A 19,176-nucleotide genomic window follows, 5' to 3' on the forward strand; every position below is an offset into this window, starting at 1 on the left:
CCTCAAGTCATCCTAGGTGTATATGACATTCTTCTTTCAGACAAACACAATCGGAGTTATATAAAAAAAAATGTCCTGGCTCTTCCAAGCTTTATAATGACAGTGAATGGCCGTTTAGACATCAGTGTATGTGTGTGTAGCTCAGGACTTACTCTTTACCATGAGGCCAATACAAATGATTTAGACTTCAGTAATTTGGGAGTTGTTGCTCATCTTGCTTGCTGTAGATGCATTACATTTATGGATACGCAGTATCTTGAGCCCTTTTGAGACACGCACTCTCAATAACAGTGAATTACTATATAGCATTGGTATGTAACAATATTTTATGGGTCTTTGTTCTCTCTGGCTTTGACTGATTTGCCTTGTATTTTAGGAATTACATTTAATTTTATTTATTTTTAAAAAAATTATTAGGCACAAAAGTCAGTGTCAAAAAGAAGTGGTCGGAAGAAGAGGTTGGAGCGGTTGAAAAGCACATGACGCATTTCATTTGCAGCTGTCGAGTGCCTGGGCCTGGCCGAACCTCAGGCACTGAAAAACAGAAACCGGTCTGCTGTCAAGTTCTATATTAATAACAGAATTACTGCTTTGAAAAGACAACAGAGTCGGTAGGACAGATCTTTCTGTAGATTTTTTGTTAAATCAATTTGAGTTTAAGGCTTTATAAAGCCGTCTTTGATTTTCGCAAGAATTGTTAAAAACAAAATGTTGTTGGGACGTCAGTTCCGGGACCCCAATTCCATTGCCTAACACGGAACGTTTTCACATGTTATTTTGTTTGTTTGTTTCTGCAATTGAGATGCTGTTTTATAATAAATGGTGCTTGTTTCTACAGCAGTAAAACCGATCTTGTGAATTCAGTAGTGGACCTATACTTTATGTAATAGGTTGCCCTTTGCTTCTATGATAAATGTCTAATTTTAGTGAGTGTCTGGAGGAGCTGCAAAGCAAATCATTTTTTAGTGGGTGGTTTATTTCAGCATGTTTAGAACTAAGAAATGCAGATTGAATGGACAGCTGTCAATGGCCGCTGTGAAAGGTGTTTCTGTTTTATTGCATTGTCTCACGTCAAACTCTCTACATCACAGCAAAACTATGTTTTTTAATCAGTATGATTATCTTGTTCTTAACTCACTCACTCTTCACTATGTGGCCAATATGTAGGTATGATCTAGACATCAGTGTATGTGTGTTTATATGTCCTGAAAGGTGATGTTGTCCTCATATGTAGATAAAAAATCAGGTTGTGCAAAAATATGCTTTAAAATGTCAACAGATGACTGTCATAACAAGGCCATTGGTAACCCAAAACTGTTTCCAGCTTGGCTCTAGCAGCTTTGGAAAGGCATGTCCCCAAATGTGACGTATTTTTCAAAGTACCAGTTTTTCACAAAAACGTGTATGTGTGTGTGAGTGTGTGTGTGACTGTGCACGTGTGTGTGAGTGTGAGTATGTGTGTGTGAGTATGTGTGTGCAAGTGTGTATGTGTGTGTGTGTGTGCCAGTGTGGCTGAGTGGGCGTGCGAGTGAGTGAGTGTGTGTGTGTGAGTGTGTCTGTGTGTCCGTGTGTGTGTGTATGTGTGCATACAGGTGTGTCTGTGAGTATCTGTGTGTGTTTGTATGTGTGTGTGTCATGGCCGCACTGGAGTGCACACCTGCATGATTTTCTAACAGCAACACCCGTTGTAATTGCCAGTGTTAATGCAGGGAAGTGTATTTTGACATGGCTGACTTTTGGACAATGTGCCTTATAACAACAGTAAAGAGCGCGCTTAAAGACGCTCTCCAGACCGACAGGATTTACAAACAAAGCTGGACTATTCATGACCCTGTGCTCAATCACCCAGCGGGTGGAAACTACACAGACTTTTCGACCACTGTAAGAACACTGGGCCAGGATGAGTGGATTCTATTCCAAAATCAGGAAGGAGCATTTAGAAAGAGCATTTAGAAAGACCATGGACACGAAACAGCTCGAGGATAAACATAACTTCCTCTTCTCAGGGGAAACGCCGATCAAATGGATCAGACTCATCTGCATTTTAAATTAGGCCGCTGTACGTGAGCTGTATTGTTCAGTTTCGTTCCGACAAATGGGGCACTACTTTTTCTTTTGCTCAATATGTTCAACGTTAATAAAAGGTATCCAAGCAAAAAGTTCTCCACGCATTATCCTGCAGTTAATGAGAAATTGTAATTTATTGGCGCACTATATTGACTGCATATTGAGACATCTGTTGAGCTAGATTTTCAACCAATCAGCATCGAAAATGTAAGTAGGTCAGAGCCGAAATCAAGCCAATATCACTACGCACATGTAAACATGGAGGAGGACGTAAGCAGCGCACCTTCATCTGATAGCGGCGATCAAGCTCGATTAACACCGGTAAAGTGTATTCTTCATGTCGGAAAAGATGGTAGGAAAGGTCCGCAGCCCTTTACTGAAGTCCGATGGGAAAAAATCAAGCAATGTGCGTAGGAATGGCTCAAAACGTCGGACACTACGGAGCTAGCTATTGCTAATAAACATGTTGCCCTCCTGGACAAACTGGTCTCTCATGTCCCAACAAACTACGGGTTTCAGGTTAACGTTAGGTGTTTTTTCCATATATGCAGCCGCCTAGTAAGACATCTAGTCTTTATTATTTATATCTATGACAACAACTTCTTTGCCGTTGTGGAGAGCGCATGCATGGTTGCATAGCAACGACAGACGCCACGGGAACATCGGACCGAATTTTACTATTAATAATAAAAGATAAGCTAATGTGTATTGTAAATGTCAGTAATTTATCTTTTTTTGACTCATTCTTTTTATAAAGAATTATTTAAAGGCTGAAATATGTTAGGTTTATCTTTTTATACAACTTTTTTTGTCAAAACTTTATTTGAACTTGTACTTGTTAGTAGATAACATGTTGAAAGACACTCTTTTAGAATCTGGCCATCATTTTAATTATTATTATTTCAATTTTTATGGAAACAAAAAGTGCACATTGATGGTAATTTTATTTGTTATTTGCTGGTTAATGCGTCGTGCAGGTCTTAAATTTCAATCTTTATGGTCTTAAAATGTCTGAAAAAGGTCTTAAATTTGACTTACTAAAACCTGCAAGAACCGTGCATGGATAAGAGCAGGGAGGGCAGCAATAACCCCCTTTAGGGTAAACAGAACAGAACCAACATGAATGTATTGCAGATATCATTAATGTCAATATTTTAATGTACAACATAATTCGAGAATTTAGTCTGTATTCATAAATGCAATATGATTCAAGATTCAAAGGGCAATCAGAATCCCAAATCCTGACCGACGAGAGGAGGAGCTGGGGATGGATGGAGGAGGGTAATTCGCTCCTGATAAACGCAATATCTGCTGATAATACTGGAGGAGCTTATTTATGAATACAGTGATAGGTGTCGTATTCCTAGACGTGGATCTACTGAGAGTCTTTGCTTTTTAAACCGGAAGTAGAAAATTGCTCTACAAAATGCAAAAATAACTAATTTCCACTTATGGATAGACTTTAAGAGTACTTTTAGTGTTTTCAATGATGTGCAGTCTGTACATATTTTGTTCCCTTCTCAAAAAATGTGAATCATCAATACTGTTAGTTTGGCCTGGCCTGCACTGACCTATGTAAATGTGTTTATTGTGACAATGTGAGATTAACTGAGGATAGAGTTTCATGTGAATCTGATAGTGAGGACAGTGATCTTGATATTTAGTGATGTGTATATGATAATAAAATTAATATAGGACATATATATTTAATATAAATAAATCAAAATGAAATCGTGTTTACAATAATCATTCCTGTGAATATGTACATGTAGTGCAGTTACTGCTCGTGTATGCGAATTGACAATTCACCATTAAATGTGTTATTTTGAAAAGTGTTTTTTTTATATATATATTTCGGCTTAATTCTATTTGTTATTCAGATTTAACCTCAAATATTACCTTTGAATTGGAACATCATAATGAGAAGTAATTGGGATGTTAATGCTACAGTAGAAGTTTTCTTGATAATCTTATCATGTTGACTGTGTCTAGATAGCAACTTCAGGTATATCACACATTTCAAACTGGTTTATTTTGTACTTCAATTGGTAATTCGGCATTTTTGGGTTTATATGATAAACAGGTTTGAAAGTGCAAAATTCCCTATGTTTTCCCTTTTTTTCAAAATGGGCACCTTTAGCATAATTTTTCTCAAAAACTGCAAGGTTGTGTACGGAGAACTTTTTCCTAAGGAATCTCTATATATTTCTGATGTTAAATATAAAAAAAGTAGGTAGTGCCCCACTTGGTGGAACGAAACCCTATTTCTAGGCCTCTTTTAGGCTACCGACAGCGGCCTAAATGGAGTTTACTTTAAGAACGGAACTTTTACAATCATCCGGCGAAATGGAAGGCAGTTTGGATTACCTTTCCTGAAGTTCACAACCCGTGTACTGAAGAGAATGCACGGATTCCCTCGTCGGCTGGATCAAGGCAGAGTTGCGCTTTTTGCGGTACATCGTTCAACCAGGACTGAGGGCGCCACGGAGCAGAACCCATCAACAAAAGCAGGTGCGCAAAGATAAACTTGCATATTTGTGGCAGAATAGAAAATCTAGAGCAATCCAAATTATTCTCAACAACAGTACATACCCAAATGTGCAGAACTATTACACTTCTAAATGCGCGCCTTAGAGCAGTGTTAATTTTGACAGCAAATTTTGACTTAGTTTTAGTCATAGTCTTTTGACTAAAATGCCATTTAGTTTTAGTCATATTTTAGTTATCTGAATTGTTTTAATTTTAGTCTAGTTTTAGTCAACGAAATACAATAAGATTTTAGTCGACTAAATCTACAGTAGATTTAGTCGACTAAAATATAATGGGTTTCAATTTAAATGCATTTTGAAGGGGGTGTATTGGAATCCACTGCTGCTTCAATGTATATGTAATGCGTGATTATAATCAAGGTATCAATCAATACTTTTCCTTCTTAATATCAAATGAGTTGAATGACTTCTCTGGAGATTTTACTTTGTTATAGAAGTTACCAGTGTGATTACTGAAATGTTCTTTTCATATATTCATTAATGTCTGTATTTGATATCTGAATGCAGTTACAATGCTTGCCTATTTATTACGGCTTCCAGAAATTAAATAGGGACTGGTTTTGTGTTTGAGAAAGGTCTTCAACATGTTAAAACACATAGGGGTCATTGAAGTCTATAGTTTAAGGTACCATTTGACAGTTAAAGCCTATAGTTTCCATTTAGACTAAAGTGTCCTATCCTGAGAGAAAGAACTTGTTATCTTGATGTTTTGAGACGAGACTCCTGTTTATAGTTAGAGCCTGGCCAAATCCAACCTTGGAAAAGATGTGTGTTGGTGTGTGTGTTAGTCTTCTTGCTTACAGGTTAAGGAACCACTGGCATTGTTGGAGATTGACTGAGTTGTTGTTCGAGACATGCTGGCACCCAGCGACCCAAATCTGCGACCTGGAAGGTCACGACGTGTCTGACTTCAGGGTCCGAGTGTAATCTATGCATAATCTATGGAGATATGCTTCTGTCTATCTGTATATGTGTGGAAAATTACTATGTTTATCAATTTCTTAGCCAATCAGAATCATTCAATCTGTAAGCAATGACGTAGCTTAGACCTTGGAAATGGTATAACTGCTGTGATCTTTGTAACTGTAAGGGGGCGGCCTACGAACTCCTGAGTGAGTCTTGAAGCTGACTTCTGCTGATGAAACTGCAAACTATCTTCAGTAAAACTTTTCTTCAATTTTTTTATAATTCTGACTCCGGGTCTTCTTTTCAAACATCTGGTCCATGGGTCCTAAACTGTTAACCCCTAACAATTTATTTAGAATTTCTCTAAAATTTTCAAACCCATAAACTCCCGGAGAAAACATATATTAACCTGCTAATATGAATGATTTTAAAGTTTGAACGTGCAATACAGATACAGATTTAACTACTGTAACTTAAAAAATATTAAATATTAAAATTAAATAAAACCACTTTTCCTAAAGTAGAAGACAGTCTTTTTTTCAATGAATGATATATGAATTCTTTATAACTACTTGCATAGGCCTACATCATTCTCTATTCTTTCAAGCAGACATATTTATTTGTATGAATTAAATATAATTAATCCTTATTAAAGCTATTAACGAGCAGTGTATGCTTTTCTCTTTTTCTTTTGTTGCTTGATCAATATTAAGGACACAGACCGCATTGTTTATTACCCACTGTCACTTTAAGACATCGGATCATGTCCAATGACATGCGGATCCAATGCACTGATGCACATAGATACACTCACAACTGTTTAAGACATAAACGACATAATTTACGTGAATACTCTCCAAAACGGACATTTAGACATAATATTTGAGTGTATTTGTCCATTCAGATACGAAAGAGAGCTCTGTACTCGTGCGCTGTATAGGCTATAGGTGTCTGTGAATGGCTGCACGCTTCGGGTCGGGTGTGTGCGCACAGAAAACCGTACCAAAGAGTATAGAAGTAACAAGAGGCGAAACTCAATAGAACGTTCCATTGCAACAAACTCACCCATGCGCAGAGCTGCAGCTCCGCCATCTTGGACTGAACGCAACACAGCTGTCATAGGATTGAACGATACCGGTTCAAATTCAAAAGCGGTTAAATGAACTAAAAAGTAGTTTCTAGTTTTTAATATCTCTAGAGCAGACACCCCATGTCTCCCGGAAGATCCGGGAGTCTCCCGCATATTGATAGCGGCTCCCTGATGCCCGCAAATTAGCTAAAATCACCCGGAATCTAGAGCAAGCGAGCAAGAGCGCGCAGCTCCAAACCGTGTAACGTTAGAGCGCACGGCAGAAAGGGTGAGGAAGCGAGATATCAACATATCAACCTAAAATATGGAACACAACTTGTTCAGATTTTTTGCTTTTATTTTCTTGCAGTTCTAAAGTAAAATATATTTTGTAATATATATATTTTATATAAAATATAATTATATTTTTAAATTTGTACATTTTAATAAACTCAAACTTATATAACTTTTTTCTGTTTCACTTTCATAATTTATTTAACTTAAACAATAATCTGACAAATTAAAACAAGACCAACCATAGGTCTAAATTCCAAAGCATTCTTGAATTAACGTTACAACCATTTAAGTTTGGATAGTGATTTTCATGTTTATGCGAAAAAAAGGTGACAGTTAAAGGGTTAATTTAGTGATAATGAATTAATAAAGCGGTCATTTGCCATGTTAGGTGTTCATATATCTCTGAAAGTATGCGATTTAAAAAGCCCATTTCGAGTCTTGACAATTTCGACCAAATACATAACATTAGCAAACTGTTACTGCGGTTATGGGATAGCTTACATTAACGTTACAGCACCTGTTATCGTTGACGTTAGCTCACTTTAAAGTTAATAAAACCTTTTCTACTTTACCTCTCTGGATCTTTGGGGAATCTATGAAATGCTAGTTGATTGGTTGTACACTGGTAGTTGTTGCAGTTGATGGCAGAACACTGTTTTTTTTCTTTGTTTCCAATTATTTCCAGACATAATGTTAATGCTGTACAGTAGTTGTGCTAACGGTAAAGCCGTTGGTTCAGTCCAAAATGGCGGCTGCGCTACCGAAGCGCCACCTAGTGGCTGTTGTCAAAACTGCAACGGAGTTTCGCCTCTTGTTACTTCTATACTCTTTGACCGTACCGAATAGAGCTCTTTTTTTGCGTCGTCACTCTTATTCAGATCTATATGTCTGCTCTACTCATTCTCCCAGACTCGTGTGCGCTGGGTAGATCAGCACGTCACAGTACAATTGTGCGCATCTACCACAAATGCAGGACATCAGACTGGATCGCTTCCCAAATTGTCACTATCTAACATTTTCGTCTAGTTTTTATTCGTTGACGAAAATGTCAATAGATTTTCGTCATAGTTTTTGTCATTCAAATCTAGTTTTATTTAGTTATCGTCTCGTTTTCGTCTGTGAAAAAATGTTGTTGACGAAAATAATGACGAAAATTATTCGGCAATGAAATTAACACTGCCTTAGAGGCAGTGGCGTGGCGTGGGGAAAATTTCTGAGGAAGCCAATTAAGACACAACCTCTAAGCTGTGTGTTTTAAGGGGTGGGGGCAGAAAATCATACGCTACCATTTATATGTTGCTATTTGGATGAACTATTAGAGCGCCCAGCATCATCTTACCGGGACTTACGCTTGTTTCAATCCAACACTTTGAGCACGTAGATACCTAAAATATGTTGCGCATACAGCTCAACTAACGCGATTGTTATAAAGGTGTTTGAACAACAAAACACATCCTCTTGCACATATTTGACAATCGGAATATCAGATATATCCTGCTATAGCTAATAAATTTGTGAAATTTTGAATAAAAAAAGAAATAAAAGCTGATCATTCAGCGCTATTGTGCCTGCGGTGTGACAACAAGCAATGAAAGACGCGTCTCCATGGGAACCATAAAGTGATACTACGATCAATAACGGTCGCCTTGAAAAACTTACATGTGAAAAGTTTGTAAGGCTTACATTTAAATGTGTCTTTGTTTTGTTTTGAGTGTATGGTCAATAAATAAAGGAATTAAAAAGATGGGCACAAAACCACAAATCTTCCGCTATTTCATTCATTCATTCATTGACGATGGTAACGTGATGTGATTGGCCTGATGCCAACAAGTTCATGGCTTCCCTTGACACTGTCCTGACCAATCACAGGGGAGCAGTGTCGTGACAATAGCGTCACCTGATTGGTTAATCATTCTTTTTTTTTTCTATCAAGGGATGCCAACTCAGCCTGGCCTCCTCACAGACACAGGGTGCAGTACCATGTTTTCAACGCTCATTCACCATGTCACTTTTATAGGGGCGCTGTTTTACACATCATAAAACACTCAGTAATGAATGAAGAGAGACGATGAGGAGATGACAGAAGGATTACGTAAACTGTGAAAACAAAAGTGTTTATTAAATGACGATTATATTCTGAAAAAGTGAGGAAGCCTGGCTTCCCTTGGCCTCCGCAAGAAAACGCCACTGCTTAGAGGCTTGGGGACATGTTAAATGCACAGCCATGGACTGGATCATTATTTCCCGTACAATCTAGCCAATTTAACAATTCACTGTTCACTGCCACTGAAGTGGAAAAAGTGGTTAATGACCTCCTCAATAATAAAGCAAGCGGACTTTATGAAACGTTGAAAACTACCAAACAAATGGTGTGTCCAATTCTGACCAATATATTTAACATTTGTCTGGAAAATGGTAAAGTTCCAGAATCATGGAAAGGGGCACTGATCCACTGTATCCCCAAAAAAGATAATATTTCTGACGACCCGTCTACCTGGAGAGACATCTCTTTACTACCTACAGTCTATAAGGTGTTTATGAAGTGTATGCTGTCACGAATACTTCGTTGGTTAGAAGAGACAATAGGCAGGGGATGAATGAACATGTCTTCTGTCTTAAAACGGGAATAGACAACTTCAAACACTCATCTACCAAGTTCTTAACTGTCTTTTTGGATTTTCGTGATGCATTTGGCACATTGCCCCATGATGTCATGTTTCACGCATTAGACGAAATAAGACTACCACATCTGTATGCAGATGTAATTAAAGATGTTTAACTCTTACATCCAAGTCATATGTGGAAACTAGGGATGGGACGATTACCGGTTTTACGATTAACCACGATAAAATGTCCTGACGGTTAGTATTATCGTTTCAAATTTAATTATCATAACAACCGTGTTTGATTATCGTGATTTTGAAAACTCGCGATAAATCCTGTCCAGCCAGAATCAGTTTGACGCAGGCACGCGCATGCAACATTGTTTTTTGCACGAGAAGACATGGCGGAAGGCAGTGACAGCGCACGGGAGATTTTTCAACCATCCAAGAGGACAAAATCTGAGGTGTGGTCGTATTTTGGATATTACAAGAGCCCTGACGGCAATTTAATCGAGGATGGGCACCCTGTCTGCAGATCTTGCAAGAGGAAAATCGCTGCTAAAGGGGGAAATACGTCGAATCTGCTAAGTCATCTTCGTGACAACCACCCACTCTTATATAGCGAATGCAAGGTAAGTTAACTTTTACCTCAGTACCAAAACTAACTTGGGCAAATAATTGGACAAAAAAATAATGATTCGAGATTAAATATTATTTCATTATCTCACTTGTGATTTAACGCAAAGCTTCCGCGAAGAAAAGGTTTAACGTTACAGCAAGTGGCTTTGAGCCATAACGAACAAACATGTTCACAAACTATTAAGGGTGATATTTAAGGGATAATGTATTGTATTAATTCACAGTAAACCTTTTTTTTTTTTTTTACCACAGAAAAAATTTCAGGGACATATTGAATTGTGATGAATGTTTTTAAATCTTACCGGTTTCTAAATCCATTAAGTTATGCACGTTACAGTGAGTGTACAAAACAATCGTCGAGACAATATGATCACTTCAACATTATTATAGTATTATTAAATTACTCTGATTTGATTTTCAATACAATCAAAAACTGAGACGCAAGACATACATCTGAATGAAACCAGAGATCGCGCCCGCGGGATTCTAGACATGCAGGCGCGCTGTGTTATAATGCGTTGCTATTTATATATAACGGTCATTATAAGTATTCTAATAGTTTAGTCACCCAACCAACATATTTTGTTCATTTAAAGTGTGTGTGTGCGTGAGAGAAATTTATTTATTATTGATATTAATATTAATATTCGGTCATGCACACACATATGCATAGTGAGTGAATAATATTATCATTAATGATAAGAATACATTTGCTATTTCTTTGTTTACAGAGTGGGCGTGCAGCAGGCAAACCCAGTGATGCTTCTGGTCCCTCGACTCCCTCCTCATCTACAGTTGTGACACAGACACTTGAACAAGCATTTAAAAGGCAGACTGCTTATGCACCCACATCAAAAAATGCACAAGACCTCACTGCAGCCATTTCATATTTCATTGCAAAGGACATGATGCCATTTCAAATTGTTGAGAGGCCTGGTTTTCTGAGGCTGATGAAAGTTGCTGTACCACACTACAAAGTGCCATCACGAAAATATTTTTCCAAAACTGAAATACCAAACCTGTACAACCAGGTCAAAGCTGCTGTTGTAAAAAAATTAGCTCAAGGAACATGGTTTGCTGCAACTACTGACCTCTGGACTAGTGAAAGCGGTGGTGGTCAACCCTACATAAGCGTCACTATCCATTACCTCACCCCAGACTGGCAACTGGAATCAAACTGCCTCGAAACTCAGTTCTTCCCAGAAGATCACTCAGCTCAAAACATCAGCGAGTTTTTTGAGAACATGCTGGAAGAATGGGGGATCAACAAAAAAGACCTGGTCTGCATAACCACAGACAATGCAACAAACATGATAAAGGCTTTTGAAGATTTTTCAGAAGTGTGGCTTGGGTGCTTTGGCCATAATTTGAACCTGGCCATTTCAAAGGCTTTGAAAATTCAGAGAGTTGAAAAGGCAGTCAAGGCCTGCCGTCATCTGGTCCAGGGCTTTTCACGGAGCTGGAAGAGAAGGCGAGAACTGAGGGAAAAACAAGCTGCCCTCAACATGCCACAGAAGGCTCTAATTCATGATGTGGTGACTCGATGGGGATCTACACACAAGATGGTTGAGCGTTTTCTTAGTCAGCAGCAACCAGTCTGTGCAACACTGGCTGGAGAAAGAGGAACATGGCATCTAATGCCCAAGGATACCGAAATAACTGTCATGGAGCAACTGTGCCAGCTCCTCGAACCTCTGAGCAAGTTAACAGATGCACTTGCCTCAGAAACACGAGTAACGCTGTCAGCAATCAAGCCTGTCCTGGACCACATTAATTCTGATGTTTTGGAGGAAAAGGACACAGATACATCCCTGACCAAGGAGATGAAAAATTTAATGAGAGAAGACCTCAAAAGCAGATACTCAGAGAAGGCTAAGAGAGTCATGAACATGGCTTGTTTCATTGACCCCCGCTTCAAAAGGAGCGCTTTAGATGAGTCTGAGGCTTCAAAAATTGAAACTGACTGTGTCCAGGAAGCTGTGAAGCTGGCTGCACAAGTCAGGGAAGAACCACAAAGCACCTCCACCAGCAGCAGCACCTCCACCAGCACTCAACCAGCAGCATCGGAGGGGAAAGGCCTAGCCGGGTTGCTGAGTAGGATTACTTCAACAAGGCAGCAAAGAGGTGAAGAGGGTCAGATTCCAACCACTCTAGAAGACAGTGTGAAAGCAGAAATCAAAGTCTACCTGTCTCTGCCCCCAATTCCAGCAGAAGAGGATCCACTGGTGTGGTGGAAGGGCCATGCATCAGAGCTGCCTCACCTTGCCAGGGTTGCCAGGAAGCTTTTGTGCATCCCAGCAACCAGCGTGCCATCAGAGAGAGTGTTCAGCGCCAGCGGGTATATTGTCTCTCCTCAAAGAGCACTTCTTAAACCAGACAAAGTAAATATGCTGACATTTTTGCATTTCAATCTCAAGTGAACGAAGATGCATATATAACACTATGTTAGGTCAGCTGCACTTTTTTCTTTAGAAGAAGAGAACAGACATACAACCAATCATTGCTGTTCATTTGATTTGTTTACATATGGTTGTATTGTTGTTACATGATGCACAGATTGCTTTACTTGTGTTGTTTTTATGTGTGCATTTGATGTTCTTATTTAAGGTACTGTTCATTAAAACCTGCACTAGGAAAACTTATACCTCTCAGGGCTCCATGTTAATGTTAATTTGATGTTTATGCTTAAAAAAGTTCATATAGCTGCTAATTGTATTTGTTGTTTGTTGATTTTCAAAAAATAAAACTTGTTTAAATGTTTTCAGTGTGTGTATCAGTTCTTTTTGAACATTTCCATCTCATTTTAACAAAACCGTGATAATACTGATAATCGTGATAACTTTGGTCACTATAATCGTGATATGAAATTTTCATACCGTCCCATCCCTAGTGGAAACGATCCCATACCACTTAAAATTGGCATCAAAACAGGGTGACCGTGGAGCACCATCCATTTCATTCTGGCAATTAACTCCTGGATGAAGTGGCTGTGCCAGTGCGCGCCATGCTCAACAGTGACGATACAACTGTTAGAGAACTATCACGCAATTCGCTGTTTTTACATCTACAGCGTCGCAAAATACCTGCTGCTTCCACAAACGAGTCCCAGTTTCTTGGTTTTAAACTAAAGCAGAACGGGAAGTTAGACATCAGAGCAGCCGGATTTGGAGTGCGCTCCGACTGGCTGGATTTATACGATCTCTGCTGCCGTACAGGAATACAGCTGTCCTGGCTGGGACCCGACGGAGAAGTAGTTGCTCTTAACGACAGCTTAATCACCGATCCGCTGGTTTCCACCCTGGTGATCCTCAATAAAGACAGTACACCTCACCAGCTACAGATTAAACATGCAAGAGCCTCAATTCTTCATCTTAGACAGACCCAAAACGGACAGCACTGGACGGGTCTCAGATTACAAGGAAAACTTGCATTACTCCAATTTGCCGACCGTTCAGTGTCTCATTCAGTCCTGACAAACCCCTCAATCTCAGATGACATTCTGATATTCATGATTAAAGCAAGACTACAGTGTCTATCAACGAAGTACAATTTGGCAATATGGTATCCATCAAAGTATGAACCCTATTGTATATTACACCCAACTCAGCAGGAAAATGAAACGGTTGCTCACATACTAAACGGATGCTACAACTATAAAGGACTTTATGTGGCCAGACATGATACTTTGGTTGATCTGGTTGCAAAGGACTTTCAAAAGGTAATCTGTGGAAATGATAGTAAGATTTACAAGCATAGCACTGTACGAATTAACTGGTTTCATCATAACAGTGATTACTTTAAAAAATATTCCAAATACTCCTGACATTGTAATTGTAAATGAGGTTATGAAATCTGTGTGTGTCTGTGAGGTGGGCTGCTGTTTTGACCTGTATATGGATACTTGCTACAATTCCAAACTATTGAAATATCAACCTCTGGTAGATCTCATTCTCCAACTTGGATACAACTGTGGATTAATAATTCTGGTATTTGGAAGTTTGGGCCATGTCCATAAGAGTGTGATCGGGGGGTGCAGTTAGTGGGGCTGCAAAAAAAGGAGGCAAAAAGGCTTGCAAAATTCTGCTCTGTTTCAGCCACCATAGGGAGCATGCAGATATGGAGACGGAGATGTTCTGTTTATCCTTAATGTGTTGAGAATCATAAACGGAAGGATCTGTACAAGTATGTGCCATGAACTGTAGACATGTCACCAATGTCTTTCAGATCCAAATAAAAGTATTAAAATGTGTGTGAGTATGTGTGTGTGCCAGTATGTGTGTGTGCCAGTGTTGGTGAGTGGGCATGCGAGTGAGTGAGTGTGTGTGCGAGTGTCTGTGTGTGTTTATATGTGTGTCTGTGTGTGTGTGTGTGTGTGCGTGTGCGTGCGAGTGTCCTTTTGTGTGTGTGTGAGAATGTGAGTGTTTGTGTGTGTGTGTGTGTTTGTGAGAGTGTGTGTGTGTGTGTGTGTGTGTGTGTGTGTGTGTGTGTGTGTGTGTGTGTGTGAGAGAGAGTGTGTGTGTGCGTGTGTGTGTATGAGAGAGTGTGTGTGCATGTGTGTGTGTGAGTGTTTATGTTAGCGTGTATGAGAGAGTGTCTGTGTGTGTGTGTGTGTGTGTGTGTGTACGTGTGTGTGTTTGTGTGTAAGAGAGAGAGTGTGTTTGTGTGAGTGTCTGTGTCCGTGTGCGATTATGTGTGTGAGTTTGTGTGTGCGTACGTATGAGTGAGTGTGTGTGTGAGTGTGTGTGAGTGTGTGTGTGTGAGTGTGTGTGTGTGTGTGATGTGTAGACGTACATTTCCGTGGTCCTGCTGTTATCCTGATCTCTCCTCCATGATCCACACTAGAAAACACACACAGTGACACAATCAATCATAGACGTAATGGTTTTAATACTGTACAAACTGTATATTCTCTTCATGGAAGATTAAAGTGATAGTTCACTTTAAAATACAAATTAGCCCATGATTTACTCTCCCAATCCCAATTTACACAATCAGAGTTATATTTAAAAATGTCCTGGCTCTTCCAAGCTTTAGAATGACAGTGAATGGCTGTTTCTGTTTAGAAGTCCATAAAAGAGCATCTCTCCATCATAAAAGTGCATCTATCCATCATAAAAGTGCATCTATCCATCATATAAGTGCATCTATCCATCATAAAAAGTGGGTGAACTATCCCTTTAAGACCACGCTCACACAGAACACGTTTTTCGCAGTGAGACGCGCCTTTTTTGTTGTTTTTTAGTTTATTTTAATATTATTATTTTGAACTCAAGGCAACATATGGGGGAATGGGGGGTGATTTTACAACTGTTGAATTACATCAGTTCCTCCTGTTATATAGATATTTTTTATAATGTTAAACATATATTTCTAGACTAGTGGACTCATTGTGGTGATCATGCAAATAGTTCATGGGCCAGGGGGGTTGATCGGTGTCATCGGGGTACAAATGCTATAATTTTTTGGCAAGGTATACACCCCTAGTATTAGAAAAATCACGATAGCAGTGCAGGGGTGGTAGCGAAATCAGTTTTTCAGCTCATGAAGTTAATAACCCCCTAAAATAAATTCCATTTTTGATATCTGGTGTATATCTGGTTTAGGCTCATGCTAGGGATATTGTCAATATGGTGCTTGGTGTCGTTGGAAAGGGGACCTTTTAGGCTTTCATTTAAGCCCAGTACTGAATCTGTCTGACAAACACAGAGGTCACATGACTTCTTTAAACCAGAAATAACACACATTTTTTCACAATTTCCACCTAAACTGTATGCTTTCTTTTATCCCTGTGGCATGAAAGAACACCACGGACACAAAACTCAACAACTTCAATACTCAAGGCACTCTGATGACTCAGAAAATGTATAATATACCCATACTATTTATTTGTGAGAGCCTTAAATTAGACTTGTGCAGCCAGCACAAGTCCTCAAAATAGAATAGAGTGAATAGAATGGACAAATAGGATGGAGACCTATTAGTTGTAAAAGTCAATAAAGAAACAGGTTGTAAAGTGAATATATTTAATCAAAGACTGGTTTGTATGTTGATGTCTATTATTTTATTATCTAATCATCATCATTTTCCATATCGTCCTCGTCTTCATCTGAACTTTCTACACAGGTCACCTGGTTTTCACACTCTGTCAGTTTACACATGTCTGTGCACCTGAGGCCATTTGCAAGACACATACATCGTTGAAGTGAACATTTTTTTGTGCAGTTGCAGGCGAGTAGATCCAGGACGGCTTCAGGTGCTGGCTGACCTACCATCCAGTGCAGCACCAACTGTTCACCTTCCTCCTCTGTCTCCATCTCCATCCTCTGCCAACAGGGCTTGGCACTTGTTGGTCCTTTTCTAAGCATCTTTTTCAAATACCAGCCTGATAGTTAGCTCGCAGTGTGTGTTGCCTCAAGCTATCCTTGCACGGTGGGAGTTGATGACTCTCTCACTGCAAGAACAAGCCGCTATTCTAAGTACTGTAAGAGTTTTTCTCTGTCAATCCCCCCCGTCAGTGGTGGATTCTGAGACTCTCATGCCAGAGACCCGAGTTCGAATCTCGGCTGCACTGAATCTTTTCACCAAAGCGAACGAGTTCACGCCGGCCTGCCCCCGCGTGACTCACCCTCTTTGGCAACGTCCGGGAAAGGGGTTGATCAGGCTCAACTTTTGACCCCGCCCCCCATCTAAACCCAGCACGAGAGCAATTGGACAAAGCATGGCCTGCTAGTCATGTTAAATCACGATTCTAACAGAGCTATAGCTGCAGTCTAGGGGCCCGTTAAACCGTGCACTGCTGCAAACTATCGCTGTTCTCACAGCAGCTCAAACAGAGTGATAAATAAATGTTCCCCCACAGCCCCCGCTCACAGGTGGCTGGGAACGTTCTCAAATCATCAATCAATCAATCAAGTCATTAGGCCCGTTACGAGTACGCGCCACTCATGCCGCACACTATTACTCCAGTCAGTGCACCCGCTATGAAGCGTGCGCCGCCACAGATAGTCACTGCTCAAAATCCCATGACACTTCTCACAGCTCCCTGTCTAACTCAGGTGGCTGGAGATTTTATTATTGTCAACAGGCCCGCTGCACTGCGTGCGCCTCTACAAACAAATGCCGTTCTCAGGGCGACCCACCTAAAGCACAAAAAGAGTATGTTTCACAATCACAACACACGGGTTCACGGTCCCCCTCCACTAGGTGGCCCCCTCCCAGTTGTTACACTGACTTTCCCCCAGACAAAAGCCTGTACAGTCAGTCCAACACTCGGTATGTGCACAAATCACAATGTAAGGGTATCAGGTCCCCGTGTTAGGCGGCCCATCCCAAACTGTGTGTCAAACCCTAGCCACACAGGCGTTGGCCTGGCAAGCCATCCCGAATGTGTTGAGCTGGGTCATAAACACAATAAAGCGAGGCTACTCGCTCCAATTCACTCGCAGACCCCCAAAGTTTCAGGCGGTTGTTGAGACTTCGGTGAGAAGTAACGCGGGTCACGTGCTTCGCGCCGAAATACAGTATCTGTTTGCAAAAGGGGCGATAGAACTAGTCCCCCCCGCGCTAAAACACTCGGGTTTCTACAGCCACTATTTTCTAGTCCCAAAAAAAGACGGCGGTCTCAGACCCATACTAGATTTGAGACATTTGAACAAGGCTCTCATGAGACGGTCTTTTAAAATGTTAACTACCAAACATATCCTCGCGCAAGTTCGCCCGGGGGATTGTTTTTTTACGGTGGATCTGAAAGATGCATACTTTCACATTCAGATAAACCCTCGTCACAGGCCATTCTTGAAATTCGCCTGCGAGGGTCAGGCTTATCACATTAAAGACGCATCTTTTCAGCCAGGCATTCATATAATATTGTTAATCTCACAGTTTCAAACTACAATCCGGCCTCTAGTTCATAAATGCCAGAGGAGAACTGGCCCCCGACTGAGCCTGGGTTCTCCCAAGGTTTTTTTTTTTTCTCCATTAGGTCACCTGATGGAGTTTTAGGACACCATTAGGTCACTTGATGGAGTTTTTCGGTTCCTTGCCACTGTTGCCTTTGGCTTGCTCAGTTGGGGATATTTTGGGGATATTTAATTTAATTTTATTCTATCAATCAATAAATTCCACTAGAAACAAACTTTGTTGTATTATTTTATTTTAATACTGTGAAGCTGCTTTGATACAATCTGTATTGTGAAAAGCGCTATACAAATATACTTGATTTGATTTGATTTGATTATCAATACACCGTTCTGCTGTTCAGTCTATCCCTAGCACCCCATACATTCATGAAGTGCATGGATGCACCGCTTTCTCCCCATGAGACAGCGTGCTAAATTATCTCGACAACTGGCTGGTGCTGGCACAGTCGAGAACCGAGCTACTGTCACACAGGGATTTGATTCTCGGCCATTTGAAATGTCTGGGTCTCAAAATCAATGTAACCAGAGCAAACTGACCCCCAGCCAGAGTGCGGTCTTTCTGGGCACAGTTATCGACTCTATAACGATGACAGCGTGGCTTACACGAGAGCGCGCGCTCTCTGTGTGAACGCTAGCAGCCTCATTCAAGGCAGGCGAGCGCGCACCTCTAAAGAAATTTCAGAAACTTCTCGGTCTCATGGCAGCAGCATCGTCAGTACTCAGTATGGGATTACTGAGCATGCGCCCGATGCAACACTGGCTCAAACGCCGCCTACCAACCCATGCATGGCAGTCAGGCAGTCTGCTCATCATGGTGAATCACGGTTGTTACAGACTCTGATTCCCTGGCGGGCTCAGGACTGGTACCACGAGGGTGTGACCATGGGAGTAGTTTCTAGGAGGAAAGTGTTTTTTACAGACGCATTCAACCTAGGTTGGGGAGCGCTGCACGAGGGCAAGCCTGCCTTCGGCCTCTGGTCGAGCACGGAGCAGAGCTTACATATCAACTGTCTGGAAATGAAAGCAGTTTGTTTGGCCCTCAAAGCATTTCTGTCAAACCTCAAAGGTCACCACGTCTTAGTCCGCACAGACAACACGTCAGTGGTGGCCTACATAAATCGCCAGGG

General features: G+C 40.5%; 1 protein-coding gene across 1 annotated transcript in view; it reads right to left on the bottom strand.

Annotated features, from left to right (window-relative positions):
* Positions 1 to 19,176, bottom strand: part of LOC311081540 (NACHT, LRR and PYD domains-containing protein 3-like) — a 142,572-nt gene that overhangs the window by 66,862 nt on the left and 56,534 nt on the right. Inside the window, exon 5 of the mRNA XM_084112086.1 lies at positions 14,922 to 14,968. Within this exon, the coding sequence (XP_083968212.1) occupies positions 14,922 to 14,968 (47 nt within the window). The remainder of the gene's footprint in view (positions 1 to 14,921; positions 14,969 to 19,176) is intronic.

The sequence above is a fragment of the Abramis brama genome, assembly GCF_963993115.1.
Source record: "Abramis brama genome assembly, chromosome: 4".
NCBI classification, from domain to species: Eukaryota; Metazoa; Chordata; class Actinopteri; order Cypriniformes; family Leuciscidae; genus Abramis; species Abramis brama.